General features: G+C 42.2%; 1 protein-coding gene across 6 annotated transcripts; it reads left to right on the plus strand.

Annotated features, from left to right (window-relative positions):
• Positions 1–7,673: 7,673 nt before the first annotated feature.
• Positions 7,674–11,707, plus strand: RSRP1 (arginine and serine rich protein 1). Of its 6 annotated transcripts, none has more exons than NM_001103298.2 (5): positions 7,674–7,812; positions 8,041–8,579; positions 9,186–9,337; positions 10,026–10,658; positions 11,245–11,707. In NM_001103298.2, exons 2-4 carry the CDS (start codon positions 8,093–8,095, stop codon positions 10,032–10,034), a joined length of 648 nt encoding a protein of 215 aa, NP_001096768.1. In that variant the 5' UTR covers positions 7,674–7,812; positions 8,041–8,092; the 3' UTR covers positions 10,035–10,658; positions 11,245–11,707. The 6 variants fall into 6 exon arrangements, with proteins under 6 accessions (NP_001096768.1, XP_005203302.1, XP_059732668.1 ...); XM_005203245.4 differs by having other exon boundaries at positions 7,674–7,708; positions 10,575–10,658; XM_059876685.1 differs by lacking the exon at positions 11,245–11,707 and adding an exon at positions 9,757–9,801 and having other exon boundaries at positions 7,674–7,708.
• The last annotated feature ends 13,153 nt before the right edge of the window (positions 11,708–24,860 follow it).

Raw genomic sequence — 24,860 nt, forward strand, 5'->3', positions numbered from 1 at the left:
AATCAGCTACTCCAGGTTGTATCCTGGCTCTGTTGACCCTGAAACCATGTATTAGGATCCAGTGGAGAAGCTCTGCTCTGCAACTGCTCTGACATTTTTGGAATCTGACTTTGGGTCCAAGACATAGTTTTTAGTGGTGGAAAAACTATATACAACATGAATGTCCATGAATAAGGCATAGATTAATTTCTGGCCCTTCTAGCCTGTGGAATATTAGATAGCTGATTAGAAATAAATTACATCTATATGGTTTATCTTAAAGGATACTGATTATAAAAGCAAATTTCAAATCAGTTTGTTTAGAAAGAGACCATAGTCACAAAAAATAGCATATTGTATTTGAGAGAGTTTGAATATGTTAACATTTTTTCTTAGTTATGGGGAAAAGACTGTGGCCCTCTTTCATAGGATTCCAAAGATATAAGCATCTGAACGCAGAGTTCCAAAGAATAGCAAGGAGCGATAAGAAAGCCTTCCTCAGCGATCAGTGCAAAGAAATAGAGGAAAACAACAGAACGGGAAGGACTAGCGATCTCCTCAAGAAAATTAGAGACACCAAGGGAACACTTCATGCAAAGATGGGCTCGATAAAGGACAGAAATGGTATGAATCTAACAGAAGCAGAAGATTTTAAGAAGAGGTGGCAAGAATATACAGAAGAACTGTACAAAAAAGATCTTCATGAATCAGATAATCATGATGGTGTGATAACTGACCTAGAGCCAGACATCCTGGAATGTGAAGTCAAGTGGACCTTAGAAAGCATCACTACAAAGAAAGCTAGTGGAGGTGATGGAATTCCAGTTGAGCTATTCCAAATCCTGAAAGATGATGCTGTGAAAGTGCTGCACTCAATATGCCAGCAAATTTGGAAAACTCAGCAGTGGCCACAGGACTGGAAAAGGTCAGTTTTCATTCCAATCCCAAAGAAAGGCAATGCCAAAGAATGCTCAAACTACCGCACAATTGCACTCATCTCACATGCTAGTAAAGTAATGCTCAAAATTCTCCAAGCCAGGCTTCAGCAATACATGAACAGTGAACTTCCAGATGTTCAAGCTGGTTTTAGAAAAGGCAGAGGAACCAGAGATCAAATGGCCAACATCCGCTGGATCATTGAAAAAGCAAGAGAGTTCCAGAAAAACATCTATTTCTGCTTTATTGACTATGCCAAAGCCTTTGACTCTGTGGATCACAATCAACTGTGGAAAATTCTGAAAGAGATGGGAATACTAGACCACCTGACCTGCCTCTTGAGAAACCTATATGCAGGTCAGGAAGCAACAGTTAGAACTGGACATGGAACAATAGACTGGTTCCAAATAGGAAAAGGAGTACGTCAAGGCTGTATATTGTCACCCTGCTTATTTAACTTAAATGCAGAGTACATCATGAGAAATGCTGGGCTGGAGGAAGCACAAGCTGGAATCAAGATTGCCGGGAGAAATCTCAATAACCTCAGATATGCAGATGACACCACCCTTATGGCAGAAAGTGCCATGATTTTTTTGAGGGGGTCCAAAAATCACTGCAGATGGTGATTGAAGCCATGAAATTAAAAGACACTCCTTGGAAGGAAAGTTATGGTTACTCTAGATAACATATTAAAAAGTAAAGACATTACTTTGCCAACAAAGGTCCGTCTAGGCAAGGCTATGGTTTTTCCAGTAGTCATGTATGGATGTGAGAGTTGGACTGTGAAGAAAGCTGAGTGCCAAAGAATTGATGATTTTGAACTGTGGTGTTGGAGAAGACTCTTGAGAGTCCCTTGGACTGCAAAGAGATCCAATCAGTCCATTCTAAAGGAGATCAGTCCTGGGTGTTCTTTGGAAAGAAAGATGCTGAAGCTGAAACTCCAGTACTTTGGCCACCTCATGCGAAGAGTTGACTCATTGGAAAAAACTCCGACGCTAGGAGGGATTGGCGGCAGGAGGAGAAGGGGATGACAGAGGATGAGATGGCTGGATGGCATTACCGACTCGATGGACATGAGTTTGAGTGAACTCTGGGAGTTGGTGATGGACAGGGAGGCCTGGCGTTCTGCGATTCATGGGGTCGCAAAGAGTCGGACACGACTGAGTAAATGAACTGAACTGATACTTGTAGGAAATGTATTATTAGCTTTTACATTATAGATCTTTGTATTTCATTCCTTGTTACAAAATCAGCTGTATTAAAATTAATGAAAAAATTTAATTTCGGTACTTAATTTTTCTTAACATATCCAATAGTATCTAATATAATGAACATTCTGTAAATATTTGTGGAAGGAGAAATGGGGTTTATATATCTTTCATAGGGAGAAAAAGATAGTTATCTTTTTCTATTAAATGAAAATTAATGATTAATGATTTAACTAGTAAGTCATTAATGGTATGATGAAATATTGCAGAACCTCCACAATGTGAGCATCACAATCAGTGTGAGGAAGAGAGACTTGATCAGGTTGGCAAAATAAAATAGGAAAAAGTGAAAAAGGCAAAGTAAAATAAACAATGGGCTCCAATGGAAGAGATAAGGTCGATAATGCAGTTATTCTGATAAATGTAAATAGGTTGAATTTACCTATTAAATGAAAACAATCTTAAATGTTGGGTATAAAAACTGCCCTAGGTGTTATTCACCTAACTCAGCTAGATGTTGTGTACCTTTCAAACACATAAAACAAAAACACTTAACAAAAAGGATCCTATTCAGGATCCACAAATATCATCAAAATATCTTAGAATACACCTAGCAAGGCAAGTGTAAGATGCGTATGGATAAACGCTATAAAACTTTAGTGAGTGTATTAGCTTTCTACTGCTTCAGTAACAAATAGCCACAAACTTAGTGTCTTCTTGGTGTTGTTGTTCAATCGCTCAGTCGTGCCCTACTCTTTGCGACCCTATGGACTGCAGCATGCCAGGCTTCCCTATCCTTCACCATCTCCTGGACCTTGCTCAAACTCATTCCACTGAGTCAGCAATGCCATCCAACCGTCTCAGCCTCTGTTTTCCTCTTCTCCTCCTGCCTTCATTCTTTCCTAGCAACAGGGTCTTTTCTAATGAGTTGGCTCTTTGCATCAGGTGGCCAAAGGATTGGAGCTTCAGCATCAGTCCTTCCAATGAATATTCAGGACTGATTTCCTTTAGGATGGACTAGTTTGATCTCCTTGCAGTCCAAGGAACTCTGGTCAAGAGTCTTCTCCAACACCACAGTTCAAAATATCAATTCTTCAGTGCTCAGACTTCATTATGGTCCAACTCTCACATCCATACATGACTACTGGAAAAACCATAGCTTTGACTGGATGGATCTTTGTTGGCAAAGTAATGTCTGCTTTTTAATATGCTATTTAGGCAATCACAGTTTTTCTTCCAAGGAGCAAGCATCTTTTAATTTCATGGCTGCTGTCACCATCTGAAGTGTTTTTTGCAGCCCAAGAAAATAAAGTCTTAATAGTGTCTTGCTGCTGCTGCTGCTGCTAAGTCGCTTCAGTCGTGTCCAACTCTGTGCGACCCCATAGACTGTAGCCCACCAGGCTCCCCTGTCCCTGGGATTCTCCAGGCAAGAACACTGGAGTGGGTTGCCATTTCCTTCTCCAATGCATGAAAGTGAAAAGTGAAAGTAAAGTCGCTCAGTTGTGTCCAACTCTTAGCGACCCCATGGACTGAAGCCTATCAGGCTCCTCCGTCTGTGGGATTTTTCCAGGCAAGAGTACTGGAGTGGGGTGCCAACCCCAATTTATTAACAGTTCTGTGAGATGGGTCGCTGGTCTAAAGTCAAGGTGTCAACAGGGCTGCCAGTGCATTCTTTCAGGAGACCTAGGGGCAAATCCCCAACATCTTGCTCAGTTAGGTATTGAAGGAATTCGGTTCTGAGATTGTAGGACAAAGAGCTCTAGTTCCTTGGTGCTGCCAGCAGGGAACCATCCTTAGTTCCCACAGACCTCTCTGAGTCCTTGCAGATATTCCATAACATTTCAGAAGCAGCAATGAAGGGTGGAATTTTTCTCTTGCTTTGAGTCTCTCCTCTGATTAGATTGGGCTACCCTATATAATGCAGGATGTGATTTTGCATCTTCCCTCCAAAAACAGTGGCCTTTGTAAAAATCTCACCCTTGACTTGCAAAGCAGCTAATTAATACTCCTCCTTACAGAAGTGGTAAATTCATTGGATGAAAACTTATTTTAAGGCAACTGTCATGCTTATTAACAATGTGTGTGTGTGTGCATGTGTGTGTGAGACAGTCACTCAGTCGTGTCTGACTCTGTGACCCAATGAACTGTAGACCACCAGGCTTCCCTGTCCATGGAATTCTCCAGGCAAAAATACTGGAATGGATTGCCATTGCCTTCTCCAGAGGATCTTCCTGACCCAGGGATTGAACCCTGTTCTCCTGCATCACAGGCAGCTTCTTTACCACTTGAACTACAGGGAAATCCTTATTATTAACAATTAATATGTCTAAAATGGTCATCTGAGTTAAATTCACCTATTCCAGTTCATTTTAGTTTGCTGATTCCTAAAATGTTGATGTTCACTCTTGCCATCTCCTGTTTGACCACTTCCAATTTGCCTTGATTCATGGACCTAACATTCCAGGTTCCTTTGCAGTATTAGTCTTTAGCATCAGACCTTGCTTCCATCACCAGTCACATCCACAACTGGGTGTTGTTTTTGCTTTGGCTCCATCTCTTCATTCTTTCTGGAGTTATTTCTCCACTGATCTCCAGTAGCATATTGGGCACCTACAGACCTGGGGGGTAATCTTTCAGTGTCCTATCTTTTTTGCCTTTTCATGGGGTTCTCAAGGTAAGAATACTGAAGTGGTTTGCCATTCCCTTCTCCAGTGGACCACATTCTGTCAGACATCTCCACCATGACCCGCCCATCTTGGGTGGCCCTGCACCGCATGGCTCATAGTTTCATTGAGTTAGACAAGCTGTGTTCCATGTGATTAGACTGGTTAGCTTTCTGTGATTGTGGTTTTCAGTCTGTCTGCCCTCTGATGGAGAAGGATAAGAGGCTTATGGAAGCTTCCTGATGGGAGAGACTAAATGATGGGGAACCTGGGTCTTGTTCTGATGCGCGGGGCCATGCTTAGTAAATCTTTAATCCAATTTTCCACTGATGAGTAGAGCTGTGTTCCCTCCCTGCTATTTACCTGGGGCCAAACTATGGTGGAGGTAATGAAGATAAAGGTGACCTCCTTCAAAACATCCCATGCATGTACTGCTACACTCAGTGCCCCCAGCCCTGCAGGAGGCCACCACCGACCCACGCCTCCACAGGAGACTCCTGGACACTCACAGGGAAGTCTGGGTCAGTCTGCTGCACTCAATATGCCAACAAATTTGGAAAACTCAGCAGTGGCCACAGGACTGGAAAAGGTCAGTTTTCATTCCATACCAAAGAAATCCAATTTCAAAGAATGCTCAAACTACCGCACAATTGCACTCATCTCAGTCAGTCAGTCAGTCAGTTCAGTCACTCAGTCATGTCCGACTCTTTGCGACCCCATGAATTGCAGCACGCCAGCCTCCCTGTCCATCACCAACTCCTGGAGTTCACTCAAACTCATGTCCATCGAGTCGGTGATGCCATCCAGCCATCTCATCCTCTGTCATCCCCTTCTCCTCCTGCCGCCAACCCCTCCCAGCATCAGAGTCTTTTCCAATGAGTCAACTCTTTGCATGAGGTGGCCAAAGTACTGGAGTTTCAGCTTTAGCATCATTCCTTCCAAAGAATACCCAGGACTGATCTCTTTTAGAATGGACTGGTTGGATCTCCTTGCACTCATCTCACACGCTAGTAAAGTAATGCTCAAAATTCTCCAAGCCAGGCTTCAACAAAATGTGAACCAAGAACTTCAAGATGTTCAAGCTGGTTTTAGAAAAGGCAGAGGAACCAGACGTCAAATGGCCAACATCTGCTGGATCATCAAAAAAGCAAGAGAGTTCCAGAAAAACATCTATTTCTGCTTTATTGACTATGCCAAAGCCTTTGACTCTGTGGATCACAATCAACTGTGGAAAATTCTGAAAGAGATGGGAATACCAGACCACCTGACCTGCCTCATGAGAAATCTGTATGCAGGTCAGGAAGCAACAGTTAGAACTGGACATGGAACAACAGACTGGTTCCAAATCAGGAAAGGAGTACATCAAGGCTGTATATTGTCACCCTGCTTATTTAACTTCTATGCAGAGTACATCATGAGAAATGCTGGACTGGATGAAGCTCAAGCTGGAATCAAGATTGCTGGGAGAAATATCAATAACCTCAGATATGCAAATGACACCACCCTTATGGCAGAAAGTGAAGAAGAACTAAAGAGCCTCCTTATGAAAGTGAAAGAGGATAGTGAAAAAGTTGGCTTAAAGCTCAACATTCAGAAAACTAAGATCATGGCATCTGGTCCCATCACTTCATGGCAAATAGAGGGGAAACACTGGAAACAGTGTCAGACTTTATTTTTGGGGGCTCCAAAATCACTGCAGATGGTGATTGCAGCCATGAAATTAAAAGATGCTTATTCCTTGGAAGGACAGCTATGACCAACCTAGATAGCATGTTAAAAAGCAGAGACATTCCTTTGCCAACAAAGGTTCATCTAGTCAAAGCTATGGTTTTTCCAGTAGTCATGTACAGATGTGAGAGTTGGACTGTAACGAAAGCTGAGAGCCAAAGAATTGATGCTTTTGAAGTGTGGTGTTGGGGAAGACTCTTAAGAGTTCCTTGGACTGCAAGGAGATCCAACCAGTGCATCCTAAAGGAGATCAGTCCTGAATATTCATCGAAGGACTGATGCTGAAGCTGAAGCTCCAATACTCTGGCCACCTGATGTGAAGAAGTGACTCACTGGAAAAAACCCCGATGTTGGTGAAGATTGAAGGTGGGAGGAGAAGAGGACAGAAAATGAGATGGCTGGATGGCATTACCGACTCAATGGACATGAGTTTGAATGAACTTCAGGAGTTGGTGATGGACAGGGAGGTCTGGCATGCTGCAGTCCATGGGGTCGCAGAGTCGGACACGACTGAGCGACTAAACTGATGTCTAAAATGTATCCTACTTATACATTCTTGGAAATAAAAGTCATCAGTGTTTAATCCCTAGCACCAAAATTATAACTGGAATAATCTCAGACGTCATTCTGAACCTTCAGTAAATTAAAGGTCAGCTATGGGTATCTCTGCAGTCTGTTTTTACCTTTCTTACTTTTTCTAGCCAAGACACATTTACTAAGACAATGCATGCAATGACACGCTTTCCGTGACGTCTCAGGAGGGCGGCCCACCTTCCGGACACGGGTCAGGAGGAAGTGGCCAATAAGGGTCCCGGGAGGCACAGCCCGAGCCTGCAGCTTCCCAGAAAAGGAGACCACGCCCCAGTCAACGGCCGGGCATCAAGTCCCAGCGACTAGTGTATCCCGCACGATGCCGCCTCATTTTGCCCCACGTACAGCGGAAAACCCAAACAACCAGCGGCTGATATCCGGATGGCGCGAAGGCGTGCCCGTGCATGCGCATCCCAGAGGCCAATGGGCGAGGCGGAGGGTGGGGCTGGGCGGGCAGAGAGGAGAGCGCCAGTTGGACGAGAAGAGCCACGCCCACCACGCAACGTCTCTGCGCACGCGCCGAGCGCCAGCTCCTGGTATTTTAGACACGTCTGCCGTCGCCCTGTTCAAATCTTGTCGGGACGTCTGATCTGGAGGGTTTCGGTAATCGTTTGGGGAAGAACAGTGACAACCTCTTCGTCCTTAGCTTCTCCAGGAAGGCGTGCGTTGGGCCTTTCTCTCATTGAGTGAGGCATCGACGGCCTGTGGTGGGTCTTCTGGTGACAGGGTGCCCCCGTCAGTACCTCAAGACGTGTGTGTTCCCGGGCCTGTGTGAGCCCCGCGGGTGGGGGATGGAGGGTGGCCGGGCGGGAAGGCCGGCCGCAGGCGGCGCCACTGCCTAGAGGCCAGGAGGTTAATTTTCTCCTCGTCCTGGGGCCGCCCTTGCAACTCACTTCCGGAACTTAACCTTTTTTTCTTTTCTCGTTTGTTTTTAGGAACTGAGTTTCTGGCAAGGGATACTCGTAGAAGAGTTAGCTACCGGCCGAGATGTCCAGTTACGTGAACGACCTGTGGTCGGGTTCGCCGCCCAAGGCCTCGCCCTCGTCCTCGCGGTCGGGCTCATGCAGCCAGCCGTCGTCGGCCTCCGGGAGCCGCTCTCCGTCCCGTTCCAGCGTCTCGAGCCGGTCGTGGTCCCGGAGCCGCAGCCCGCCCGGGCGGAGGAGCCGCTCCAGGTCTCGCTCCCGAAGGCGCCACCAGAGGAGGTACCGGCGCTACTCGCGCTCTTACTCGCGGAGCCACTCGCGTTCCCGCAGCCGCCGGTACCGGGAGAGGCACTCCGGCTCCACTCGGAGGTCCTACCGGTCCCGCAGCCGCTCCCGCGGCCGCTTGTATTACCGGAGTGCCTACGCCATCGCGCGAGGCCGCCACTACTACGGCTTCGGCCGCACCGTCTACCCCGAGGAGCGCAGAAGCTGGAGGGGGCGATCCCGGAGCAGGTCGCGGAGCCCAACCCCCTTTCGCTTGAGCGAGAAAGGTGAGTCTTTGGAGAGGCCTTCGGGGAAAGAGGAAGGACCCCAGCGGGTTAATAGTTAAGACTCCGGTACGGTTGGCACCCAGTTTTAAAATGGATCACTTTCTTTCCCCTTAGGGCTTAACACCGTGCGTTAAATGGCTCGGTGGAGGGCAGTTCTGGGTGGACCAGCTCTCAAAATGCTACTGATTTATTGACCAAGCTTTGATTATTGGTGGCTCAGACGGTAAAGCGTCTGTCTATAATGAGGGAGACCTGGGTTCGATCCCTGGGTCGGGAAGATCCCCTGGAGAAGGAAATGGCAATCCACTCCAGTACTATTGCCTGGAAAATCCCATGGACAGAGGAGCCTGGTAGGCTACAGTCCATGGGGTCGCAAAGAGTCAGACACGACTGAGCGACTTCACCTTTCCTTTCCTTTGATTATTGAGGGAAGCTTACTTTTCTAAACAAAAGAGGTAGAATTCTCTTTCCATAAATAGAAATATATTTTATACGTGGAGATACTGTTTAAATATCTTTATGTTACTAGTGTAAGAACACTTTGATTTTGAGTTTTTTTGGAGAAATGATACCGGATAAACGAACATTTTGTGTTTCTTTTTGTAGATCGAATGGAGCTGTTAGAAATAGCCAAAGCCAATGCAGCAAAAGCATTAGGAACAGCCAACTTTGACTTGCCAGCTAGTCTCAGAAGTGTTCCTGTATCTAAAGAAAGAAACCAGGAAACAGCTGTACTGACTAATGGTGCAAAGTCTGAGGTAAGTATTTTGTTTATTTTAAAAATAATCTCAAACTTCATCTCTAAACTTAAACTTAATATTAAAATAAAGAAGCTCTTCAGAAGACTACTACCAGAAAGAGCTGATTATCCATTTTTATTTCATTTACCCTAGACTGTTTCTTGGAATGGCTAGCTAATATAATTTAAATAACAGACCTGACAATATTAGATAGGGTCTTTCCCATGAAAGTGGGAGACTAATGACCTTTATTTTCAATTGCCATAATCCTGATTACTTCCGTAATTGTAGCTGGCACTTTGATGTCTTTGTAGTTACCAAGTTTTTCTAGCTAGTTTTTTATAGAGTATCTGTAATTCTCATTTGCAGGGTTATGTTCCCACAGATTCTGTACTCAACATACAGTATAGTTTATCTGCTTTATTTCTGTCTTATAGAAATCATGAATGTGGTCTCCAGACATTGATGAAGAAAGTCTGTTGGTAATTGATACATGCGCAAAAGCATCAGAGGTTAAACTAATTTGAAGTCTATGTTGACACTTGAAAGCTTAGTTTTTTGTTGGTAGATTCCGATGCATGCTAGAATTTGGGACAAGCACCATTTGGATAAGATACTAAAGACAATTTTTAAATGAAAGTGTACTTTGTAATGGCGGGGCATCTGATACAGATGTCCCTTTCATAATATATGCAATATATTCCAGATGTTTTGAGAGATTACAGAAGAAGAGGCCTGCTTCATTTGCAGATAAGTTTATTATAATTCTCCAGAAATGTGCAGCATAAAATGCATAGCTTTAAAAGTTTACAATAATGAGGAATTGATACACTCAGTTAACATAAGAACAATGGGTTATCTCCTATCATGCAGACTCAGATGTGGGTTTGCCTAAGCATTAGTGGTGGACAAATAAGAGTTGAGTTGATTTTTCAGGTGATTAGGTACCCAACTGGATGGGCAAATGCCTTAGTTCTTTTGCTACTAGGTATATTTTGGTATGATTTTATTTTCATAGTTACTTGAATTTAGATCAGAGGGATACATAACAATACTGCTTTATGGAGAAAGGTGTCTTAAATCATTGAATCAATTTTATGGGAAAAACTTAACAAAAGTACTGTTATTTTAGGATGTTGATTGGTTAGATCAAACTTGATTTATGTCTCTACAAGTACATTTATAATACAATTGGACTGCTTTTTATATCTACAAGGGTATCACTTCTCAAATTTACTTTCTTTTACCTGTCTAGCTATCAGACACGTTAACAGAAGACGGAACAAAAAATGCCAATGAAAAGTTTTATCAGCAAAAAAGCATCACTTTTAGCTCTAACGTAAGTATATCTAAGCATTGATCACTCAAAAACTAGACTTGGAATGTATTTCTGTCACTGCTGCGGCTGCTAAGTTGCTTCAGTCGTGTCCGAATCTGTGTGACCCCGTAGACGGCAGCCCACCAGGCTCCCCCATCCCTGGGATTCTCCAGGCAAGAACATATGAGGGCTACTAAGCCACTAAATAGAATTTTTAATACTTTTTTTTGTGTGTGGTCCTCACAAGTGACCAATAGGTTCCTACTCTAATATGCACATTCTCAGTTTCAGCGTTTTCCCCTTTTAACTGTTCCCTTTGTCCTTTTTGATTGTTGTAATATTTTAAAATCTCAGAATATCCTATGATTAGAATAATCAGCTAAAGGCTTAATAAAATTTCAAAACTATCTTAATATCTCCCTATTGCAGTATGCTTTGCACGTATCTGATTTCCCCTACTAGTGTCTTGGCTTAACAGTTTGATGGAATCAAGTTGCAAGTGAGGTCCATGGCTTTGCATTTGGTTGGTGTCTTTTATTTAATGTGATATTTTAAATATATAATATATGTGTTTGGGAAGCTGACTTAAGAATTTGTTTTCTTTCAGAATTCTGTAGCAAAGCCTATGCTTCAGAAATCAGCTAAAGCTATTGCTGAAGAGAATTCTTCAGGATACCCAAAAATAGATAAGAAGAAAAGTCCGTATGGACTATGGATACCTGTCTAAAAAAAGCCAACAGCTAAGGTTGCCTGAAATGCACTTTTTTTTTTGCAAGTTTGTGTTTCTAGCATTATTCCATTCTTGTGAACCATTTAGTGGTGGTTTTGCAATTACAAATGACAACACAAAAATATGTAAATACTTAATTTAAATAATGATTTAGATTTCTCTTACAGATGGGAGATAGCACAAATGGACCGCAGGTTACACACAGGTGGGATTCTTGTATATTTACACTTCTAGATGTTTTATATAATATGGATGTTATGTAGAAGTGAAATTTTTAAAAGCAAACAGTAATTGAACTGTTTGTGTTGTAAACATTTTGTTAATAAATTTGTTTTTATTATTTTAGTCTCTCTTGATTGTGTATATTTTACATAATGGGTTTTTATTTAATGAAGAAGAATGAGGTAGTATCTCCTTTAAAACCTTCCTGTTCCCAGATCCAAATCCATGGATTGATACCATAGGGCTCAGTGACCTCACCTGGGAGTTCGTGAGAAATGTTGAACCTCAAGTTTCTACCCCAGATCTGAATTAGAAATTGAATCACAACCGTGTTTCCCGTTGATGTAGATACTCATTAAAATCTGAAAAGTTTGGCCTTAAAGACTTAATATTAGCATAATGTTGTCCTGAACTGAGCATCAGGGCAGGAAACTCAGAGGTTGAAGTGGAGTTGCTCAGTGAGCTAGAAAACAGAGGCTTTAGTTGCATTTGTTTTTTTCTATCATGTTTTAATAAATATTCATTGATTTGAAATTCTTGAATGCTTCTTACTATAGCTGAGAAGGAACTTAACTAAGCATGTAAAAAAAATGAGTGTTACACTCAAGATCTGGACAGTTGGTTTAAACATTAGCTACAGACTTTTGTAATTTCTCCTGTTATTATAGTAGTGGATACCAGAACTAGAAAGATTTAAGCCATTTTTAGATGGTCTCTCCAAGCATTTGACTAATTGCATAAATGTTTGAATTTAAATTTAAATTAAAATTAAATTCAATTAAATTTAAATTTAAAAAGATAGTGGAGATCCTCAAGTGGGATGTAATACTGTATTAACTAAAGCTGTGCTATCCAGTATTTACGTGCACATTCCGTTAAGACAGCCACTAGCCCCGTGTGTGCTTTTGACTATTTTGGAAGTTGACTAGAATGACTGAGGAACTGAATTTTTTTGGTGATACAATGTATTAGGGAGTACTAGTTACATAATTACGGTAATAAAAGGTGTTTATCAGTTTCACAATCAATAGCCAGACAAAAAGTAAAAGATGATTACAATTGTAAGTCATAATGGGAACATGATTAACAATATAAAATAATTCATACAGTTTGAGGGAGTCAAAGTGATGAGATAAGTGAAAGTGCATACATGTGTTTTCATCCATCTGGCCAGTCTGGTTGGTTGATGTGTTTAATCCATTTACATTTAAGGTAATTATCGATATGTATGATCCAGTTACCAATTTCTTAATTGTTTTGGGTTTATTTTCTGTAGGTCTTTTTTATTTGTTTGTTTCCTGCCTAGAGAACTTCCTTTAGCATTTGTTATAAAGTTGTTTTAGTGGTTCTGAATTCTCTTTTGCTTGTCTGGAAAGCTGCTCCATCAAATCTGAATGAGAGTCTTGCCAGGTAGATGTATTCTTGGTTGTAGCTTCTACCCTTTCATCACTTGATAAATATATCTTGCCATTCCTTTTTGGCTTGTAGAGTGTCTGTAGAGAAATCAGCTGATAACCTGAGGAGTTCTCTTGTATGTTATTTGTTGTTTTTTGATACTTTATTAAAAACAATAAAGTTTTTAATACTTTATCTCTGTCATTAAGTTTTGTCCATTTGATTACTATGTCATGGTATTGGTATGCTCCTCCTCGGGTTTATCCTGCCTGGGACTGTTTGTGCTTCCTGGACTTGGTTGACTATTCCCTTTCCCTTGTTTGGGAAGTTTTCAGTTACTATATTTTTTTAGGTACTATCTCTCCTTCTGGGACCCCTATAATGCAAATGTTGGTGCATTTAATGTCCCAGAGGGTCTCTTAGGCTGTCTTCATTCTTTTTCATTCTTTTTTTCTATATTCTGTTCTGTGGCAGTGATTTCCACCATTCTGTCCTCCAGGTCATTTATCCGTTCTTCTGCCTCAGTTATTCTATTGATTCCTTCTAGCACATTATTCACTGTTTGTTCTTTAATTCTTTTTGGTCCTTGGTAAATGTTTTTGTTTTTGTTTTTTTTTGCATCTTCATTGTTTTCTCAAGATCCTGGGTCATTTTCAGTATCATTATTCTTTTTTTTTTTGGAAGGTTGCCTATCCACTTTATTTAATGGTTTTTCTTGGGTTTTATCTTGTCCCTTCCTCTGGGATATAACTGCTTTTTCATGCTGATTAACTTTGAATAATGTGGTTTTTGTTCTAGCTCTTGTGAAACTGTGGTTCTTCATGCTTCTGTCTGCCTGCTGGAGGAGGCTAAGAGGCTTGAGTAAGCTTCCTGATGAGAGGGACTGGCGTGGGAAAAAATGGTCTTAGTGTGGTGGGCAGGGCCTTCTTGCACAGTAAAGCTTTAATACAGTTATTGGTTGATGGGTGAGGTTGGACTTCCTCCCTGTTAGGGCTCTTTGGATTAATGGCAACCTCCAAGAGGGCTTATGCCAAGGGGTAACTTTCTGAACTGCTGCTGCCAGTACCCCTGTTCTTGTGGTGAGCCCCTGCTGACTCACATCTCTGCAGGACACCCTCCCAACCAAGGTGGTTTTGGTTCAGCTCTCCTTTTGGGTCACTGCTCCTTTTCTCTGGGTCTTGGTGCATGCAACATTTTGTTTGTGCCCTCCAAGATTGCAGTCTGTTTCCCAGTCCTGTGGAAATCCTGTAATCAAATCCCCTTCAAGGCCAGATTTCCTAGGGATTCCCAGTCCCTTTGTTGGATCCGCAGCCTGGAAAGTCTGAGGTGTGGTCCAGAACCTTCACAACAGTGGGAGAACTAATTTAGTATTACTGTTCTCCAGTTTGTGGGTCACCCACCTGGCAGGTATGGAGTTTATCGTGATTGCGCCCCTCCTACCATCTCGCTGTGGCTTCTTTGTCTTTGATATGGGGTATCTTTTTGGTGGGTACCACCATCCTCCTGTCAATGGTTGGTCAACAGCTAGTTGTGATTTTGATGCTCTTGCAGGAAGAGATGAACGTACATGCTAGTCTGCCATCTTGAACTGGGAGCCTAGAACTGAATTTTAATTTATTGCAAAGTGCAGATAATAAATATTTCTGTGTAGAATATTGTATTGGATAAGAGCTGCTGTTAAATTTGACCCTATTAAAAATGTAAATGTGCAAAGACTTGGGTATATATGTCCCTGGACATCAAATTTGTTACTATCTTTTAGGTAGTCTTGGTCACATTCTCATCCTTTAAGCCAGCAGCACTTGATGTGAACAAGGAATTTCCTGGGAGAAAGTTTTTCTGGGTGAAAAAAAATGTTTCTTTTCCACTTAGTTTAACAGTGGTTATTGGGAGGGTAATTTGCTTCTAATTCATGAGAGTTTAAATAGTAGGTTCATTTTTATTCTAAGGAGACCTGAGAATATCAATAGACTGGCCTAGTTACATCAAAGTACAAGAAAACAGGATTGGTTTTAGGGTTTGTAATTTTTTAAAAATGTGGATAACATGAACACCCAGTTCGTATAATTTGTTGGTATATCCTTAGCAAGGTTACAGAACTCCCCAAGGTATTCTTTGTAAGGGAAACTTTTGCAATGAACTGATGACAAAATGCTACGATACTTTTCACCTTCACTTAGCTGGTGACAGAAAGGCACCTGCTTTGATTGTGATTTGTGTTCAAATACAGCCTTTAATAGCTAAGTATACAAGTCATGTAACCTCTTTAACCAATCCTCCTATATAACAGATTAGCCAAATCTGTTACTATGGACGTGTGTCACTTCTGAGTTTCCTTCTGCAGTGATCTTACCTTTCAGCCTTGTTCAGTCGCTTAGTCTTGTCCGACCTTTTGCAACCCCGTGGGCTGCAGCATGCCAGGCTTCCCTGTCCTTCAGCATCTCCCAGAACTTGCTCAAACTCATGTTCATTGAGTTGGTGATGTCATCCAACCATCTGGTCCTCTGTTGTCCCCTTCTACCTTCAATCTTTCCCAGCAGCAGGGTCTTTTCCAGTGAGTCAGTTCTTCACATTAGGTGGCCAGTATTGGAGCTTCAGCTTCAGCATCAGTGCTTCCAATGAATATTCAGAATTGATTTCCTGTAGGATTGACTGGTTTGATCTTGCAGTCCAAGAGACTCTGAAGTGTCCTCTCCAACACCACAGTTCAAAAGCATCAATTCTTCAGTGCTGAGCCTTTATGGTCCAACTCTCACATCCATACATGACTACTGGAAAAACCATAGCTTTGACTAGACAGACCTTTGTTGGCAAAGTAATGTCTCTGCTTTTTAGTATGCTGTCTAGGTTGGTCACAACTTTTCAAGGAGCAAGTGTCTTTTAATTAAATGGCTGCAGTCACCATCTGCAGTGATTTTGGAGCCTAGAAAAATAAAGTCAGCCACTGTTTCCATTGTTTCCCCACTTGTTTGCCATGAAGTGATGGGACTAGATGCCATGATCTTGTGCTGTGCTTAGTTGCTTCAGTCATGTCTTACTCTTTGTGACCTATGGACTGTAGCCCACCAGGCCCCTCTGTCCATGGGATTATTCAGGCAAGAATACTGGAGTGGGTTGCCATGCCCTTCTCCAGAGGATCTTCCCAACCCATGATCTTAGGTTTTTGAATGTTGAGTTTTAAGCCAGCTTTTTCACTCTTTCACCTTCATCAAGAGGCTCTTTAGTTCCTCTTTGCTGCCTAAGGATGGTGTCATTTGCATATCTGAGGTTACTGATATTTCTCCTGGAAATCTTGATTCTAACTTGTGCTTCATCCACCCTGGCATTTCACATGATGTACTATGCATATAAGTTAAACAGGGCAACAATATACAGCCTTGATGTAGTACTTTGCCAATTTTCAATCAGTCCGTTGTTCCATGTTCAATTCTAACTGTTGATTCGTGACCTGCATACTGATTTCTCAGCAGGCAGGTAAGGTGGGAGTACCAGGGAATGGTATTGCCATCTCTTTAAGAATTTTCCACAGTTTGCTGTGATCCACACAGTCAAAGTCTTTGGCGTAGCCAATGAAACATAAATAGATCTTTGACTGGAATTCTTTTGCTGCTTCTATGATCCATTGGATGTTGGCCATTTGATCTCTGGTTCCTCTGCCTTTTCTAAATCCAGCTTGAACATCTCCAAGTTCACAGTTCACGTACTGATGAAGCCTAGCATGGAGAAAGATTCTAAGCGTTACTTTGCTAGCATGTGAAATGAGTGCAATTGTGTGGTAGTTTGAACAATCTTTGGCATTGCTTTTCTTTTGGTTTGGAATGAAAACTGACCTTTTCCAGTCCTGTGGCCACCGCTGAGTTTTCCAAATTTGCCGGCATATTGAGTACAGGACTTTTAACAGCATCATCTTTTAGGACCTGAAATAGCTGGAATTCCATCAGCTCCACTAGTTTTGTTCGTAGTGATGCTTCTTAAGGCCCACTTGCTTCACATTCCAGGATGTCTGGCTCTAGGTGAGTGATCACACCATCGTGGTTATCTGGGTCATGAAGATCTTTTTTATATAGTTCTGTGTATTCTGTGTATTGTTCACTTAGGAAGGCTTTCTTATCTCTCCTTGCTATTCTTTGGAACTCTGCATTCAGATGGATATATCTTTCCTTTTCTCCTTTGCCTTTAGGTTCTCTCTCTTCTCCACTATTTTTAAGGCCTCTTCAGACAACCATTTTGCCTTTTTACATTTCTTGGTGATGGTTTTGATCACCACCACCTGTACAATGTTAGGAACCTCTGTCCCTAGTTCTTCAGGCACTCTATCAGATCTAATTTGTTAAATCTATTTGTCACTTCCACTATATAATCTAAGATTTGATTTAGGTCATACCTGAATGGTCTAGTGGTTTTTCCTACTTTCTTCAATTTAAGTCTGAATTTTGCAATAAAGAGTTCATGATCTGAGCTAAAGTCAGCTTTTGCAATAAAGAATTCATGATCTGAGCTAAAGTCAGCTCCTGGTCTTGTTTTTGCTGATTGTACAGAGCCTCTCCATGTTTGACTGCAAAGAATATAATCAATCTGATTTCAGTATTGACCATCTGGTGGTATTCATGTGTACTTGTGTTGTTGGAGTAGTGTGTTTGCTATGACCAGTGTGTTCTCTTGGCAAAAACTCTGTTAGCCTTTGCCCTGCTTCATTTTGTACTCCAAGGCCAAACTTGCCTGTTAACTCCAGGTATCTCTTCCTACTTTTGCCTTCTAGTTCCCTATGATGAAAAGGACATCTTTTTTTGGTGTTAGTTCTAAAGGTCTTGTAGAAATTCTACTTCTTGTAGAAGGTCTTGTAGGTCTTCATAGAACTGTTCAGCTTCTTCGGCATTAGTGGTTGGGCCATAGACTTGGGTTACTGTGATATTGAATGGTTTGCTTTGGAAACGAACAAAGATCATTCTTTCGTTTTTGAGGTTGTACCCAAGTATTGCATTTTGGTCTCTTGTTGACTTTGAGGGCTACTCCATTTCTTTTAAGGGATTCTTGCCCACAGTAGTAGATACAGTGATCATCTGAATTAAATTTGCCCATTTCAGTCCATTTTAGTTCACGGATTGCTAAAATGTCAATATTCACTCTTGCCATTTCCTGTTTGACCGCTTCCAATTTACCTTGATTCATGGACTTAAAATTCCAGGTTCCTATGCAATATTGTTCTTTACAGCATCAGACTTGACTTCCACCACCAGACCCACCCACAACTGGGTATTGTTTTTGCTTTGGCTCAGCCTCCTCATTCCTCCTGGAGCTATTTCTCTGCTCTTCTCCAATAGCATATTGGGCACTTATGGACCTGGGGAGTTCATCTTTCAGTGTGATATCTTTTTACCTTTTCATACTGTTCATAGGGTTCTCAAGGCAAGAATACTGAAGTGGTTTGCCATTCCCTTCTCCAGTGGACCACATTTTGTCAGAACTCTCCACCATGACCCAAATATCTTGGCTTATTTTCTTTTTACTACCAAGTATGCTGAAAAGAGGGCTTTCCTGGTGGCTCAGATGATAAAGAATCTGCCTGTAATTCAGGAGACCTGGGTTGGATCCCTGGGTAGGGAAGATCCCCTGAAGAAGGATATGGCTAGCCACTCTAGTATTCTTGCCTGGAGAATTCTGTGGGCAAAAAAGCCTGGTGGGCTATAGTCCATGGGGTCAAGTCCAAGAGTTAGACACTACTGAGCGACTAATACTCCTAACTCCTAATGCTGAAAAGAATATACTTGCTCCATTTTTTCATAATCATCCCATGAAGTCCTGTCAGTCTTTAACTTGACCTTGTTTGGGTGTGGCCATGACTACCATGTTCAGTCTCTTCTAAGCTTTATAACAAAAGATAACTGCGTATTCCCAGACTGTCTTTATGTAAGTGGGATGCAGTTGCCTAGGTGTGATAAACCATGTCATGAACTGTGAACAAATAGCAAGCAGGTGCTGACAGTGAGAAATTGTACCAAGAGACTAGATTCAGTGCTGTCCAATATAAAGGAGAGCCTCAGTGAAAAAGATTAAAGAGGTCCATTCGTTTTTTATCCCAGTATATTTAAAAATATTTCAACATTTAATGTAAAAAGAGGTGATTTCCTACCTTTTTTTGGTAAGGTGGTGTGATTCAGTGTGTATTTTACACTCAAAGCACACCTCAGTTTGCCCTAGCCACATTTCAACTGGTAGCTAGTCACATATGGTAGATGGCTACCGTGCTTAGGAAAAGCACAGCCCTAGATGTTAGGTTCAGGTCTGTAATACTATTGTTTAGTCATTAAGTCACGTCCAACTCTTTTATGACCCCATGGACTGTATGTAGCCCACCAGGCTCCGTTGTCCATGGGATTTCCCAGGCAAGAATACTGGAATAGGTTGCCATTTCCTTCTCCAGGGGATCTTGCCAACCCAGAGATGGAACCCATGTCACCTGCATTGGCAGGTGGGTTCTTGACCTCTGAGCCACCAGGAAAGCCCTCAGGTCTGTAATACTTTGCTTTTTTTTTTTTTCCCTAGAGAAGTCTAGCTTACTGAACTAACTACAGCATGCTGTCCTTTGGTTTTCTTTGCTGAAACATCAAGTTTACCTAGTGAAATAAAACTTGTTCTTATGAGGGCTCACTTTTCACTATTTCCTTATGGAGTCCTTTCTCAAATTTTTCTGTCATTCAGGCAGATTGCTATACATTTGTCTTTGACCTCTTCTATTGTCTGCAGTGGCTCTCTGTCCTTTGCTCACTGTTGGATTCTATCCTTGGCCTACTCCTTTAACCTCTGTTGCCAGTTTCCTCCATTCTGCCTTTAACTATCATCTACTAACAGGATTAGCAATTTTCTGAATTCCAGTTTGCAATGCTTGCCTCAGTGCTTCAAAATGAACCTTTCCTATACTGAGCTTATTACAGTATTGCCTGTTTGAATTAGTGACTTTAATCATGCACCCAGTCACCTTCAAAGATCATACTGACATCTGATTTTTGGTTGGCTCTTAGGAGTGCTTTTCTCCTCTGTAGAAATCCTTTTTGTCTTTTAAACCCAGGTCAGTATCATGTCTATGAAACCTATTAATTTTTCCCTCACTTCCTTTTCCCTTAGTTGAAATGTATTAAATGTTTCTTTGAAAATACTGGAGAACAAAAAACTCATTTCATTACTATTGATAAGATTGGGCTGCATGGGTGTGCATTTGTGTCAAATTAAGTTAAAAAATTACTCTAAGTAAAATTACCACTCTGTTCCCATTCCCCAGAGGCAATCACTGTAAATAGTATGATATACATCCTAGATTTTTTTTTTTATGCCTGGACAAACCCCTCTTTATATAGATAAGAGCATCTCTTCATTGTAGATCTATCTCATTCTTTAATTGTATGAATGTACCATAGTGTTACAATTTCCCTATTCACAGTACATTGAATATACCTTTATTAATAGCACTTATATAGCCATCTATATGTCCATCATTAGCTAAATCATATTTTCCTACTCGTTTATCTGTAAGCATTGCCCAATTTACTGATCTGAATCCTAGTTAATGTTTTTATTCACATGACATGGAATAAATAATCTTCACTTTCATGGGACACACAGTCTTCTGTCTTGTGTTTCCCGTGTGTGTATGTATAATTACTACTAAAATCAAATATCCTAAAACCAATTGGAATAAGGTTAGAATTCCAGTTAGCCTTAAAAAAATGGATTGTATTCTATATATTGTAATAATTCTTTGACCAAGTATTTTAACTTACATTCTTCCAAGGAATATTTGCATTTTGAAGGATGGCATATTTACAAAATGCCATTGGAGAATCAGTCTCTTACTGTCCATACTTGCCCCATACATGTACCTGGGCCATGGAGTAGAATATGAGAGAGGCAAGAACTTGTTAACTGACTGCTCTGGGCGGATGAGGGGATGGGGAAAGTTAAGGTGAATTTCCAGTAGGAATTTCTATTGCCTTTCTTTCACTACCTACCATAGCTTACAAGAAGAATTAGTGCCAATTTAGCATCTGAAGTTCCCAAGTTGAACCCTGCTGCTGCTGCTAAGTCGCTTCAGTCGTGTCCGACTCTGTGCGACCCCATGGACTGCAGCCTACCAGGCTCCTCCGTCCATGGGATTTTCCAGGCAAGAGTACTGGAGTGGGGTGCCATTGCCTTCTCCGAGTTGAACTCTAGGTCAAGTCAAACATGAGAAATTTCAAGTCATCATGATGATGATGACTTGGGTTTGTATCTAAGAATTTTAAGCCTAGCAGAGTACACACATTAAGTACACACCTAAAACAAATCCAAGACAAGATTTTTCTGAAACAAGTTAATAAATATGTAAGTATGAAAATACAATCATTTGTAGGACACATCTTTACAAGTTATAAAAGGGTGTCCTGATTAACTGGTACAATTTGGCAGTCAAAACAGTTCCTGAAGGAGATTAGACAGCTGTTCCCTCTTTCTAAGTTAATTTCAGCTGTAGATTTCTCATAGAATCTTTCTGCCTTCTTGTTGAATTTAGCATTCCTTTCATTAATGTATAATGACATCTCCAGCTATATTTGTTTCATTTTTTAATTCTGTAGAAACCTATGCTAATGCTCAGTCACTTCAGTCGTGTCTGGCTCTGTGCGACCCCATAGATGGCAGCTCACCAGGGTCCCCCGTCCCTGGGATTCTCCAGGCAAGAACACTGGAGTAGGTTGCCATTTCCTTCTCCAATGCAGGAAAGTGAAAAGTGAAAGTGAAGTCGCTCAGTTGTGTCCGACTTTTAGCGACCCCATGGCCTGCACGCCTACCAGGCTCCTCTGTCCATGGGATTATCAAGGCGAAATCCAAAGCTGCTTGCTTTTTTGTTCTGAGTTAAGACTGAAAGCAATATATTTAGAAAAGTACCCTGCAAGGATATATGTCCAATGAGCATTGTTCTTGCAGTGTACTTTTTAAAGTTAACAGTACTATCAAATGTGAGAGAGGAGAGTAAAAAGTTGGCTAAAACCTCAACATTCAGAAAACTAAGATTATGGCATCTGGTCCCATCACTTCGCGGTAAATAGATGGGGAAACAGTGAAAACACTGGCAGACTTTATTTTTTTGGGCTCCAAAATCACTGCAGATGGTGACTGCAGCCATGAAATTAAAAGATGCTTACTCCTTGGAAGGAAATTTATGACCAACCTAGATAGCATATTAAAAAGCAGAGATGTTACTTTGCCAGCAAAGATCCGTTAGTCAAGGCTATGGTTTTTAGTAGTAGTCATGTATGGATGTGAGAGTTGGACTATAAGGAAAGCTGAGCGCCAAAGAATTGATGCTTTTGAACTGTGGTGTTGGAGAAGACTCTTGAGAGTCCCTTGGACTGCAAGGAGATCCAACCAGTTCATCCTAAAGGTGATCAGTCCTGAATATCATTGGAAGGACTGATGTTGAAGCTGAAACTCCAATACTTTGGCCACCTGATGCGAAGAACTGACTCATTGGGAAAGACCCTGATGCTGGGAAAGACTGAAGGCAAGAGAAGAAGGGGATGACAGAGGATGAGATGGTTGGATGGCATCATCGACTCAATGGACATGAGTTTGGTAAACTCCAGGTGTTGGTGATGGACAGGGAGGCCTGGCATGCTACAGTCCATGGGGGTCACAAAGAATCGGATATGACTGAGCGACTGAGCTAAACTGATGGTATAAAGAACAATATTGCACAGGAACCTGCAATTTTAGGTCCATGAATCACGGTAAATTGGAAGTGGTCAAACAGGAGATGGCAAGAGTGAACACTGACATTTTAGGAATCAGTGAACTAAAATGCACTGGAATGGCAAATTTAATTCAGATGACTATTGTATCTGCTATTGTGGGCAAGAATCCCTTAGAAGAAATGGAGTAGACCTCATAGTCAGCAAGAGTCTGAAATGCAGTACTTGAGTGCAATCTCAAAAATGACAGAATGATTTCTGTTTGTTTCCTAAACTAACCATTCAGTATCACAGTAATCCAAGTCTATGCCCCAATCAGTAATGCCAAAGAAGCTGAAGTTGAAGGATTCTATGAGGACCAAAAGACCTTCTAGAACTAACACCAAGAAAAGATGCCCTTTTCATCATCAGGGTTTCTCTGAGTTCAGTTGATAAAAAATTCTCCTGCAATGCAGGAGACTTGGATTTGATTCTTGGGTCATGAAGATCCACTGGAGAAGGGATAGGCTACCCACTCCAGTATTCTTGGGCTTCCCTGTGACTCAGCTCGTAAAGAAACTCCCTGCAAAGAGGTAGACCTGGGTTCGACCCCTGGTTTGGGAAGATCCCTTGGAGAAATGAAAGGCTACCCACCCCAGTATTCTGGCCTAGAGAATTCCATGGGTGCCATAGTCCATTGGGTTGCAAAGAGTCAGTCACGAATGAGGGACTTTCAACTTCACTTCAGCCCTCCCCACTTCAGGGAGCCAGGAAGTGTACCTGTTACTTGTCTTCACTTACCCCTTACGCAGCAAGATTTCCAATAATGCTTTGGTTGAATTCATCTGGCCTCTTACCACTTGCTATTGATTAAAAGAGTCCAAGAGCCCTGCCTGGTCCGTTACACTACCAGCCATATAGTAATTCATGTTTCTTCACAGGCTCACCAATAGTGTGTCATTGAACTTTGAGATTTTTGTCATATTTCCATCTCTAAAATAAAAACAGTCCACTGAGATTCTGATTAAATAACATTTACACTTTTTGGAGATACTTCTTTGTGATAATACATTTTTCTTTTGTCTTCCAACCAGAAAATCCTTAATCACTTATTGAGATTTAAGTTTTTTAACTTAAAACTATTTTGTAGTTTTCCTCATGTTACTGTTTAAATCTTATACAGTATCTCTCTTTTAGCGGACTACTTTTTCATTTCCACATCTAATTAATGGTTGAAGAAAAAAAAATATTTTCATGCATTTCTCTTGTATCCAGCAACTTTGTTGTTGTTGTTGTGGCTAAGTCGTGTCCCCCTCTTTGCAAACCCATGGACTGCTGCACGCTAGATTTCCCTGACCTCTTGTATCCAGCACCTTAGTGAAAGTGAAGTCGCTCAGTCGTGTCCGACTCTTCGCGACCCCATGGACTGCAGCCTACCAGGCTCCTCCGTCCATGGGATTTTCCAGGCAAGAGTAATGGAGTGCCATTTCCTTCTCCAGAACTTTAATCCAGCACTTTACTGAATTATATTAACTTTTTGGCACTATTATTAATTCTGGCGCAGTTTCCCCGTTGAGCATGTTGGAACGAACAGGATGGATGCGCCCTGCTCTCCTGCATCCCATCGATTTTCAACATCGTTGGGGGGAAACGAAAAATTAAACAGACTTGAAAAATCTCTTACATACATTGAAGAGAATGAAAATGGTGCCATACGACAGTACTAAGGGTCTACGCGAGACAAGGTAGTCAGGGGAAGACCTGCTTTGGAGGAAGTGACACAGTCTAAGCGCTGAAGGGAAAACACTTTCCGCTTAAGGGTGAAGTACACAGTTGAGGTAACTTTCCACAAGACTCCTCTAGCTTGGCTATGCTCCGCCACACGCCGGCTACCGAAACACTCCTGCCCCGCCGCGCCCCCGCCCCCGCCCCCGCCCCGCCCCGCCCCGCCCCGCCCCCGCCCCCGCCCCCGCCCCCGCCCCCGCCCCCGCTCCCGCTCCCGCTCCGCCCCGCCCCGCCCCCGCCCCCGCCCCGCCCCGCCCCGCCCCCGCCGCGCCCCGCCCCGCCGCGCCCCTGCCCCCGCCCCGCCGCGCCCCTGCCTCCGCCCCGCCCCGCCGCGCCCCTGCCTCCGCCCCGCCCCGCCGCGCCCCTGCCTCCGCCCCGCCCCGCCGCGCCCCT

This window comes from Bos taurus, chromosome 2 (assembly GCF_002263795.3).
Source record: "Bos taurus isolate L1 Dominette 01449 registration number 42190680 breed Hereford chromosome 2, ARS-UCD2.0, whole genome shotgun sequence".
Lineage (NCBI taxonomy): Eukaryota > Metazoa > Chordata > Mammalia > Artiodactyla > Bovidae > Bos > Bos taurus.